Source organism: Orcinus orca, chromosome 15, assembly GCF_937001465.1.
Source record: "Orcinus orca chromosome 15, mOrcOrc1.1, whole genome shotgun sequence".
Taxonomy (NCBI): domain Eukaryota; kingdom Metazoa; phylum Chordata; class Mammalia; order Artiodactyla; family Delphinidae; genus Orcinus; species Orcinus orca.
Window position 1 is genome coordinate 66,719,300 of NC_064573.1, and position 12,813 is coordinate 66,732,112.

A 12,813-nucleotide genomic window follows, 5' to 3' on the forward strand; every position below is an offset into this window, starting at 1 on the left:
TCTTGAATTTGAGTGCCACATAATCCATCCTAACTCCATTATCTTTTATTCTATGTTGACTGGAGAGAACTATTTTCTTATTAAAAAAAACATTAAAATTGCATTTTAATGTTAATTGGTAGTATTAATAAGTGGCAAACATAGGTCTCATAAAAGAGGCGGTAATAAAGAACTTGAAATTTTTGGAAAAATATGATCTATATTTAATACAACCCCATCAGTGAGTGAAAATTGGTTTCATTGTTAACATTTTCACTGTCTTGTTTCTCCTAGGGTCTGTAGTTACCTGAGCAAACTTGCCTCTCACTTTATAGGAACTTGTCTCAGGATTTAGATCGGTGGTTTCTTTCTCAGGCTATTACAGCTGGGGAGCCATTTCATTATGCTGGGAAGTTTTCTGAACCTTCAGTGTAATTAATTCCTTTAATAGGCTCCTCTTTAGGGAAGGCCCATTAGTAGACATCACCGTGAATTAACATCTTAGTCCAGGAGGAAAGCTCTTTGGAGGCAACAGCAAAACAGATAAATCTTTGTTGAGAGATGTGACCAGGGGACTTAACCACGTTCCTTGTGGTTTCAGAATGACATGCATATTCTTGGACCCATAGATAGGCAGAGATAGTTGTCTTCTCAGTAATACCCTAACCACACCAGTTCTTTACCATAAAGAGATAGTTCTGAATGTTGTAATTTCTTAGGAGAAAGCGGTGTGGCGGGTGTGCACATCGAAGGCCAGGCCATGAAACTCTGCCTGCTGACTGACTAATGCCCATGAAGAAAGGCTACCAGCCATTTAAAGCACACTTGAAGACTGCTGGACAAATCCATTCTATATTAACCTGCGAAGGATTCTTAGCCCGCTCCCTTGCTCTGGTTAAATAGTAATGAAGTCTTTCTGTTGAAGTTTGAGTATTTTCTTGGTTAGTTTCACATTGCTTTGGGTTCAAAATTCTGGCTCTACTAGCTTTGTGACCTTGGGCAAGTGATTTCACTTCTCTGTATCTTAGATGTCTCATCAGAAATTGAGATAACAGCAGGACCTGCCTCCTTTGGTGTGGAAGGGATTAAATGGATGAGCACGGAGTGGGTGCTTAGTAGAACGCCCAGCCCAGAGGAAGTGCCACTGATGTTGACTAATACTATGATTAGCTCTGCTGAGTGGAGGTCCCACCACACCACGTAGGCCTGAAACACAGAAGCTGAAAAACTCTGACAAAGCAGAGGAGTGGGTATGTGGGCCCAGGGAGGGGCACAGCTACAAAGGAACATGAAGGAACTTCTGGGGGTGACAGAAACGCTCTATATCTTGATTGTGGTGGCAGTTACCCTGGTGTAAAACTTAAAAAAAAACCCACTCAAACAATTCTTTCCCTTATTACCCTCTTTAATATACTAGCCCAGGCTCTGATCACTTTACATGTGGGTTGATGCAAGAGTTGCCTGGTTGATTTTCTGTCTCTGAGCTTTTTCTTCTCTAATTCCTCCTTAGTGCGCCCATGCTCACCCCCACTTCTGTGACCACATCAGTAAACGTACCTGGAACAGTGTATGTGGCTGTTTGTTTAAAAAGGAGGGAAAGAAACCAACGTGCGTATGCTAGTATGTTTACTTATTTATGCCTAAAATAACTCTAGAAAGACATATGAGAGAGTGGTTACCTTAGTCACCTATGGGGAGGAAAACTGGGGACAGGGCGGGAGGGATGTGTTTCACTCTATAGCCTTTAGTTCCTTTTGAATTTTAAGTCATGTGAATGAAATTACCGAATCAAAAATAAATAAATAAAATGTAGGAAATAATAAGAACCCTGCCAAGTTCATCTATTCATTCAACAAGTATTTACTGGGCATCCACCACTTGCCAGGCATGTGTCAGGGTTAAGGTGTCCACGGCCGTGATTGAGTTTCATCAGCAGGATCCTTCATAAACTGTGCGTCACAGGCTCTGCCTGCTTGTTTAGCTTTAAAGCTTGCCTACAGGAGATAGACAGTGCACTGGTTAATTACAGTGGCCATGGCTGGCATATGATTTAGGAAAAAACAAGGTCAGGGTCAATTATGGTAGAAGGGACTTCCTTCCACATACTGAAAAGACGTAAAAAGCTGCAGAGTAGCAAGGGTATCAGATAATACCTTGTAACTAACGTGTATTGAGCATTAACTCTCTTTGTGCCAGGCATTCTTCAAAGTGCTTTACCTATATTAACTCACTTAGTTCTCACGATAACTCTGTGATAGAGACACTATTATGGACCGCATTTTGCAGATGGGGAAACTGAAGTACAGAGAGAGCAAAAAACTTGCCCAGGGTCACACAGCTAGTAAGTGGGATGACCAGGGTTTGAACCCAGGCAATGTCTAACTCCAGAACCCTCAGCTTTAACAACTTCACTCTATTGCCTTTTGGGAAAAGGATTTATAAAATGTTGCTTTGCTCCCAAAATCTCTCTGTTGAAATTCTACCTTTAATAAGTGTCATAGAATTTTACACCTAGAAGAGACCTCAATATTCATTTGATTCAATTCTTATCCATAGAGCAACATCCTGGACAACTCGGCTTGAACACCTCTAGTGATGGGGAACTCATTACAGTCAGAAGCAGTCACGGATAAAAAAGTCAAAGAATAGTGGTTACTTTTATGGGGAAGAGAGGAGTAGCCCTTTGCTAGAGGTACAAAGGCAATTTCTGGAATGCTGGCAATGATCTTTTTTTTTCGGTTGCGCTGCGCCGCTTGTGGGATCTTAGTTCCTCGACCAGGGATTGAACCCGAGCCACAGCTGAAAGCGCCAAGTCCTAACCACTGGACCTCCAGGGAATTCAATGATCTATTTCTTGAATGAGAGGTAGATACTTAGGTGTTTGCTCTGTGATAAATCATCAAACTGTAAAAATAAAAATAGGACTTCCCTGGTAGCACAGTGGTTGAGAATCTGCCTGCTGATGCAGGGGACACGGGTTGGAGCCCTGGTCTGGGAGGATCCCACATGCCGCAGAGCAACTAGGCCCGTGAGCCACAACTACTGATCCTGCACGTCTGGAGCCTGTGCTCCGCAACAAGAGAGGGCGCGATAGTGAGAGGCCCGCGCACCGCAATGAGGAGTGGCCCCTGCTTGCCACAACTGGAGAAGGCCCTCGCACAGAAGCGAAGACCCAACACAGCAAAAATAAATAAATTAATTAATAAACTCCTACCCCCAACATCTTCTTTAAAAAAACTAAATAAATAAAAATAGATTAAAAAGAATTTTAAAAATTTTCCAAAAAAATCAAAATTCCATATAAAACTCATTCACTCCTTCAAAACAAAAAAGAAGCAGTCATGGGCAGCTCTAATTGCTAACGAAAACATTAAAATCCGTGTGGCAGGCACCTTGCATGGGGGAGAAAGTCTTCAATATGTTGAGCCCAAACCTTCCTCCCTGCCACTTCTTCCTCCTGGGTCTGTGTGTTCTGTCTTTGGAACAACACAGATTGTATCTGTGGTTCCTGCATTTCCAGACAGCCTCACATATATTTGAAGACAGCTATGAAGTTCTCCTTAGACTTTCTTCTTCCCTGTTTATTCAATCTCTTCTCATATCTCATTCCCTATGTGAGATTCAGTTTTCTTATAAACAAGCTTTTGTTTTAAAGTGCACATGTGGGAGGGCAGCACATTAAGCTTAATCTGATGCTTCCCTTCCATCAAACTGTCTTGAGGGAAAGGAGTGGGGAGGGTGCTGAGAACAGAAGCAGTTGGGAGCATGGTTCAGCTGCCAGCCCAGGCTTGGAGAGGGTGTCCATGCAGGATCTTGGGGTAGGCAAAAAGCAGCACAGGAACTCTGAGCTCCTGAGACTAAGGAAGGGGACGTGCCAAGAGCTAAAAAATAGCAAAAGTGATGAACACCTGTTGAGCACCGACTATATGCACGCTGGGCACTTAGCTTGAATTGCCTGGCTTAATCCTCACAACTGTGTCACTAGGTAGGTACCGCTATTATCCACATGTTATAGATTGAGTAATCCGAGGGCTAGAGCAGGGAAATAACCTGTCTAGAAAACAGCAACCAGGTTCTGCAGCCAGCACCCTAGCCTTTTCCTTAACTACTTTGCTCACAGAAAGATGAAAACCTAAATTTGCCTCCTTACCCTAGAGCCGATTAGTAATTATCCAGATGGAATCCAGATGCCCCAGACTCCTCCAGCCTTCAGGAGTCCTGCGGTACACAAGTAACAAACCCCACTCTTATACCAGATCCCTAAGTATTTGAATCCCCAAGGAATGGTCTGTGCTCCACCAGTCTGTCTTAGATGTTTTTGGCTCTCTGAATCTGCCTGCCTCACCACTCCTGCCACGGGGAAACCCTTGTACTGCTGAACCTCATGGCACAGTTGGGACCAGATGAGACTGTTTAGTGAGACTTGTTCCCAGGGTCCCCTACTGAGCAAATCTCACGGCAACTTCCAGCCAGGTTGCAGTGATCAGTTTACCCTCCACCTTCCCCACTGTGAGCCCACCACCTCCAGAGTCAGTCTCAACAACTTCGACACTCCCAGAAGGTAGACCCTATTTGCAGAGATGTAGTCACCCAAGGGGAAGTGATGTGAGCTGATTAGCACCTCATGTCTCTCCATTTCTGGATAGGATCTTGGCTTTACCATTGCAAAACCAAAGAGCCCATTAATTAAGGCCCTCCTCCTCTACAGAAACTTGCAAACTGCATAGCAAGTCTCAGCCAGGGCCTCATTACACAAACACACAATCACATTGAAAATATTACCTTTTAAAATATATATATATAAACTAATAATTTCTAAAGAGAATACATTTGGGACAAAGGCATTTCTTCGCTTGTTCGGAATCTAGACTCATACCGTGGGAGGACCTTGCTTTAACTCTTAAGAGCACAGTGTGTTAACTCTCATTTTATCACCTGGGTCTTCCTTCTGACCGGTGAAGGAATTCTGACTGAGAATTATTTTTACTATAAGAATCTGTGGAAATCTCTCAAGATCCAGTACTGTTGGGTTTGAAACCATGAATTGACAATTTTAAGACACACTGAAAACTGTCTGTAATGGTTAGTGTTATTTTAAAAAACATATACACAACTTTGAACTTGTGTGAATGTAACTGACACTGATGAACATGTCCAGTGTCTTCCTGGTAGAGGTGAGCTGGAGAATGAAAGAACCCAGATACCATAGGGACCTACAAGAAGGGAAATGAAGGTGTGGTTTTGGTGCCTGGCTTCAAAGGCTAGTGGCAACCATGAACATAATCTGTCTCTTTCCAGCTAGACCAATTTTCTGTAAAGACAGAAAAACCCCAGACAGCCAAACTTCCCCTGCAAAAATGTTAATTTAACAATGTCCCAGTTTCCAAGCTATCTGCAGCTGATTTTTATAAGCACACTGATAACCCAGGCACCAGCAGGGTGAGGGAATGGCTAGTGTGCCAAAGCTTAGGCTCCCCAGCTCGGGGTCTAAGTCCTCCTTCTTTTCCCTGAAGTTCCAGCTCCTTGATGAACTTATGTTTACTCATTCCATTATTATTAAGGACAGAAATGAATAGACTAGAAAAGAGGTTCTTTTTTTTTTTTCCCCATCCCAATAAATCATCCAGTAAATAGCACTGAACAGCCTCCAATCTTGATAGCTGGTTGCACATATGAACTCTGCTGTGTAAAATCAGCTAGTTCACGTTTTCTTGGTTCTCAGATCCTCTTGATAGCGGATCTCTTCCTTTGTGTGCCCAGCCCAGGGCACAGGCCCAGCAACTTCTCTCTGCTGCCTCACACAAACTGCATCAGACATACACATTCCACCTATTAGCATCCATTGTGGGAGGGGGGGTGTTAATAGTGACGGTAAACTCACTAAAAAAGTATCTAGACAGATTCAGATTCTAGACTTAAAGGACCTGCCACCTTAGGCTAAGTTTATGAAAATTATAAATATCGATTAAGAGCTAAATTCCTCTTTTAAAAAAAATGGTTCTTTCTGAGATCCAGATTGACTAATTACCCCCCATAACTAATTTGCTCTGAGAGTCAAAGCCTCCTAGAGTATATATGAAGCTTCTTTGTGTTCAAACGCTTGGGGGGTGGGTAGGATCACTGCCTCACAAGGCAGGCTGTTTCAAATTTTTGACAACCTGTGGAGTTACAAAGTTCCTCCTTATACTGGGTCCAAATGACCTCCTATAGCTTTCACCAATTTGGTCTTGGATCTACGCTCTGGAGAGACACAAAATAAACCTAATCCTTCTACTAGACAGCTAATCTCTTTATATGATTCTCTTAAAAGAAATTGTGGTGACTCAGGCTACAATTCTATCAGGATATAATAAACCCAGTACCTTCCCCCTCCTCCTCCTTTTAGTGGCAGAGTGAGCTTATGTGAGTATACTTAACATGCTGGGAGAAGGGAAAATGCTCCTCTCTGGCAGGCCCCAGTGCTACAGACCAATTCAAGATTCCAGTTTGGAGGCTGCCTATGGGCCATCAGAAATGGATGAGAGTCTCACAAAAGGTAGTGCTGGACAGGCAGTATCCCTCAGATTTTTCTCTGTTACAACCCACAGCCTTCTGCTGGCTAAAGTGCATGTCTAGCCCCAGGGATTCTCCTTTTAGCCTGGATCAGGGGTCCTGGGTTCCCAATCTTTTGTGTGCATTAGAACCCAGGGAGTTTTCCATAGGGCCCACCCCTTGAGATTTTGATTAGTAGAAATGAGGCAGGCCTAGTAATCTGTATTTTAACAAGCACTCCAGGTACTGATGTCCTTTCTACACTGATCTGAATGAAGAAAAAAAAGATGAGCCAAAAAATACCTCGTATTTTGGCTTTATTTAACCAGAAAGCACACACACTTATAACATTTAACTTATTGGTCCTATCCATTTAAACAAAATTATTAAATTTCATGTTATATAAATAATAAAAATAATACTTCATCATTTATTATTCATCTGATACTAATCATTAAGTCTATCAAAATTCTTCCAGAATAAGGAGAGGACTAGTAGCATCATCTGCAGGTTACAGACTGATAAACTGAAGTTTTGGGGGAAGCATTTAACATCGGCCTTCAGAAGGGAGCCAGGCTCCTGCACTGCAGCTAGTCCTGTCTCGGGCTGGCCAACAGAACAGGGTGGAGGACCAGCTTTGAGGAACTCTACAGGGAGAGTACGTTTTGGTCCAGCACTTAGCTGATCAACCTCGTGATTGAAGTTAACACAAAAATCACACCTGGATAAGCACCACCACACACATGCTATGCAATTTTGTGGGAGTTTTAATAAAGCTAAAGAGGGATTCTAGCACACAGGTTACAACAAGTTAAAATGCTTCACAGTAGTCTAAGTACCTGGGAAGTTTAATTATGCAAAGAAAACCCTCTTTCCTTTGAGAACAACAGCTTATTTCTTTTCAAAATAGCTGCTGTGGTTCTTCTACAAATATAAAGGGTGTCTCATCTCTAACTCAGCCTTGAAGTAATGCTGTCCCAAAGCAGCCCTGGTGACCTTGTTTCCTTGTGGCAAAGTGAACCCATGTCCTACCCAGTAATTTAGCACTTAGTAAACTGACTCAAAAAGTTGAGCAGCAAATTTAGTAAAAGGTTTTGGTGATAGGAACTTACTTTCCTACTAAGACACTTCATGCATATTTGTTGCAAAATAAACTTATTTTAGAATAAAAGTAGCAAAGGCATCTAACTTTCATTTTCTGTCAGGGATGAAGACTTCACTGGTTGGCTGACCTTCCTCTTCTTCCTGGAGCTCTCAGAACTTTGCTGACTGTACACAAAATTCATTCTTTGAATCTGTGAGAATCATCAGAGATAGGCACAATTCAGCAGAGATTTTGACATCTTCACAAGGCATATACAAGACAGGTAGACCAAGTATTAATCCCTCTTGCTGCATAACCAATCTAAACCTGCTTTCCTGTGGGCTGGTTTAGCCCTGCACAGAGGCCCTGCTGCCAGTATCAGAGTCTGGAATTCAAAGTTTCAGGAGCTGAGGCCCCTGGATGCAGCCAGTTTCAGGGACAATTTCTTGGCTCTCTTTAGTGAATTCAGCACATCCAGCTCTTGAGAGAAGAGTTGTCAAGGTGTGGGGCCAACAAGGGGCAATTAAGGGTCAGGAGAGATCTAGGGCACTGGCTGGTTTAGAGGCAAATAGAATTGAAGTCCCTTTTCAGTTAGCAGAAACATACAGCCTTATTATTTTTTTAATCGTAGGTTCAGATTAATGAATTAGGAAGCACCATGGCCCTTCTTCCTGCTTGATGAGACTTATATGTTATTGATTTAAGACAAGTTGATTAGTGAATCATCATAGACATATATTTCTCCATTGGACTCAACTTTGGTAAAGATTTTAGAATTTATATTTGCTTAACTGAGTGAACAACCAGATGTCAGACAATCCCTAATGCCTGGAATTCCAAGAAACACATGGAGGGCATTTTTATATTTTCCAGCCACTAGATGGGAGAAAAGGTTTTTCCATGTTCTCTGTTCTTTCTTTGGAGGAAAATGGAATAAGATATATATTTTTAAGCAAGACTTAGAATATCTAGTAGAGGTTCCAACATTATTCTTTTTTTATTTTGTTATAGATACAGGTTATTATTATTGACATGTTTTTACTACAAAATAGTGGAAATGTCATTAAAGCATTTAAGTACCATTTAGAACCAAAGATTGGGTCTACAAATGGCTAATTTAATCACTAACTTTTCGTTTTAGAAAGTAGTTGAATTTCTGATCTCAGAAACCACAAATTCCCTTTGGCTTAAACCAAGACATTGACTATATAGAGCAGTAAAACTCTGAGAATATAAGTAGAGCTGCTTTTCAAGTAACTGGTTTGCTTAGATATGCAAAGTTTGAAATGATCTGCTCTAAAGGAAAGGAAATAGCAACATAAAAACCCAAAGCACAAAAACCAACTTCTGCATCTAGGAGATGAATTTTTTACAGTGTAGCTGTAAGAAAAAGTACTTGGTAAAATTCAGCTTTTTAAAAAATGTTGCTTGGGCATGCTTTCTATTCAAATGAAATTATCCTCACTTCTATCAAGTCTGGATACACTGGGAAGAAAACAAGATGGGTGTACAAGTTGGTCTGATGGTTTAATAGTGTTTTTCTCTTTTTCTTCTTTGCTCAAAAGTAAACCAGAGTTTTATTACAAGTTTTAGAGCTGTAATTTTATTACAGTGAGTTCATCAGAACATCTTTAATAATGTATACAATCTCAGGGCAACCAGTGAGGTCTGGGAAGTCTCACTGGTTTATAGAAAACTAGTGGGTTCGAAAGCAAGTGTGTGATCAGTCAGGGGATACTTCCTAACATAGATCAATAGTCCATATTCTGAACTATATAAACCAACAAATTTATCCATAGAAAGCAACATGTTTTTGAGAAACATTTTTCAGGTGTGTTCTAACTGGCTGAGTTTGCACCTTTGATGCCAAAGCCACCCAGGCAAGCATTCCCCTGGAGGTGTCCAAGTTAAAAACCTGGGAGTTGAGGGAGACCTTCAAGATGGCGGAGGAATAAGATGTGGAGATCACCTTCCTCCCCACAAATACATCAGAAATACATCTACATGTGGAACAACTCCTACAGAACACCTACTGAACACTGGCAGAAGACCTCAGACTTCCCAAAAGGCAAGAAACTCTCCACGTACCTGGCCATGTGGCTGACAGGGTCTTGGTACTCTGGCTGGGTGTCAGGCCTGTGCCTCTGAGGTGGGAGAGCCGAGTTCAGGACATTGGTCCACCAGAGACCTTCCAGCTCCATGTAATATCAAACAGCGAAAGCTCTCCCAGAGATCTCCATCTCAACGTTAAGACCCAGCTCCACTCAACAACCAGCAAGCTACAGGGCTGGACACCCTATGCCAAACAACTAGCAAGACAGGAACACAACCCCACCCATTAGCAGAGAGGCTGCCTAAAATCATAATAAGGTCACAGACACCCCAAAACACACCACCAGACGCAGTCCTGCCCACCAGAAAGACAAGATCCAGCCTCATCCACCAGAACACAGGCACTAGTCCCCTCCACCAGGAAGCCTACACAACCCACTGAACCAACCTTAGCCACTGGGGGCAGACACCAAAAACAACAGGAACTACAAACCTGCAGCCTGCGAAAAGGAGACCCCAAACACAGTAAGTTAAGCAAAATGAGAAGACAGAGAAACACACAGCAGATGAAGGAGCAAGGTAAAACTGCAGAAATACAAAGGATCATGAGAGATTACTACAAGCAACTATATGCCAATAAAATGGACAACCTGTAAGAAATGGACAAATTCTTAGAAAAGCACAACCTTCTAAGACTGAACCAGGAAGAAACAGAAAATATAAACAGACCAATCACAAGCACTGAAATTGAGACTGTGATTAAAAATCTTCCAACAAACAAAAGCCCAGGACTAGATGGCTTCACAGGCGAATTCTGTCAAACATTTAGAGAAGAGCTAACACCTATCCTTCTTAAACTCTTCCAAAATATAGCAGAGGGAGGAACACTCCCAAACTCATTCTATGAGGCCACCATCACCCTGATACGAAAACCAGACAAAGATGTCACAAAGGAAGAAAACTACAGGCCAATATCACTGATGAACATAGATGCAAAAATCCTCAACAAAACACTAGCAAACAGAATCCAACAGCACATTAAAAGGATCATACACCATGATCAAGTGGGATTTATCCCAGGAATGCAAGGATTCTTCAATATACGCAAATCAATCAATGTGATACACCATATTAACAAATTGAAGGAGAAAAACCATATCATCATCCCAATAGATGCAGAAAAAGCTGTTGACAAAATTCAACACCCATTTATGATAAAAACCCTCCAGAAAGTAGGCATAGAGGGAACTTACCTCAACATAATAAAGGGCATATATGACAAACCCACAGCCAACATCATTCTCAATGGTGAAAACCTGAAGCCATTTCCTCTAAGATCAGGAACAAGACAAGGTTGTCCACTCTTACCACAATTATTCAACATAGTTTTAGAAGTTTTAGCCACAGCAATCAGAGAAGAAGAAGAAATAAAAGGAATCCAAATCGGAAAAGAAGAAGTAAAACTGTCACTGTTTGCAGATGACATGATACTATACATAGAGAATCCTAAAGATGCTACCAGAAAACTACTAGAGCTAATCAATGAATTTGGTAAAGTAGCAGGATACAAAATGAATGCATAGAAATCTCTTGCATTTCTATACACTAATGATGAAAAATCTGAAAGAGAAATTAAGGAAACACTCCCATTTACCATTGCAACAAAAAGAATAAAATACCTAGGAATAAACCTACCTAAGGAGACAAAAGACCTGTATGCAGAAAACTATAAGACACTGATGAAAGAAATTAAAGATGATACAAACAGATGGAGAGATATACCATGTTCTTGGATTGGAAAAATCAACATTGTGAAAATGACTATACTACCCAAAGCAATCTACAGATTCAATGCAATCCCTATCAAACTACCACTGGCATTTTTCACAGAACTAGAACAAAAAATTTCACAATTTGTATGGAAACACAAAAGACCCCGAATAGCCAAAGCAATCTTGAGAAAGAAAAACAGAGCTGGAGGAATCAGATTCTCTGACTTCAGACTATGCTACAAAGCTACAGTAATCAAGACAATATGGTACTGGCACAAAAACATAAATATAGATCAATGGAACAGGATAGAAAGCCCAGAGATAACCCCACGCACATATGGTCACCTTATCTTTGATAAAGGAGGCAAGAATATACAATGGAGAAAAGACAGCCTCTTCAATAAGTGGTGCTGGGAAAACTGGACAGCTACATGTAAGAGAATGAAATTAGAACACTCCCTAACACCATACACAAAAATAAACTCAAAATGGATTAAAGACCTAAATGTAAGGCCAGACACTGTCAAACTCTTAGAGGAAAACATAGGCAGAACACTCTATAACATAAATCACAGCAAGATCCTTTTTGACCCACCTCCTAGAGAAATGGAAATAAAAACAAAAATAAACAAATGGGACCTAATGAAACTTCAAATCTTCCTCACAGCAAAGGAAACTATAAACAACATGAAAAGACAACCCTTAGAATGGGAGAAAATATTTGCAAACGAAGCAATGACAAAGGATTAATCTTCAAAATATACAAGCAGCTCATGCAGCTCAGTATCAAAAAAACAAACAACCCAATCCAAAAATAGGCAGAAGACCTAAACAGACATTTCTCCAAAGAAGATATACAGATTGCCAACAAACACATGAAAGGATGCTCAACATCACTAATCATTAGAGAAATGCAAATGAGGTATCACCTCACACTGGTCAGAATAGCCGTCACCAAAAAATCTACAAACAATAAATGCTGGAAAGGGTGTGGAGAAAAGGGAACCCTCTTGCACTGTTGGTGGGAATGTAAATTGATACAGCCACTATGGAGAACAGTATGCAGGTTCCTCAAAAAACTAAAAAATAGAACTACCATACGACCCAGCAGTCCTACTACTGGGCATATACCCTGAGAAAACCATAATTCAAAAAGAGTCATGTACCACAATATTCATTGCAGCTCTATTTACAATAACCAGGACATGGAAGCAACCTAAGTGTCCATCGACAGATGAATGGATAAAGAAGATGTGGCATATATATACAATGGAATATTACTCAGCCATAAAAAGAAATGAAATTGAGTTATTTGTAGTGAGGTGGATGGACCTAGAGACTGTCATACAGAGTGAAGTAAGTCAGAAAGAGAAAAATAAATACCATATGCTAACA

At 40.9% G+C, this 12,813-nt stretch overlaps 1 protein-coding gene across 1 annotated transcript in view; it reads right to left on the minus strand.

Moving 5' to 3' along the window:
* Positions 1–6,819: 6,819 nt before the first annotated feature.
* HORMAD2 (HORMA domain containing 2) overlaps positions 6,820–12,813 on the minus strand; it is a 69,280-nt gene continuing 63,286 nt past the window's right edge. The window contains 2 exon segments of the mRNA XM_033412768.2: positions 6,820–7,724; positions 7,727–7,805. Coding sequence (XP_033268659.1) covers positions 7,702–7,724; positions 7,727–7,805 — 102 coding nt within the window. The 3' untranslated portion in view covers positions 6,820–7,701.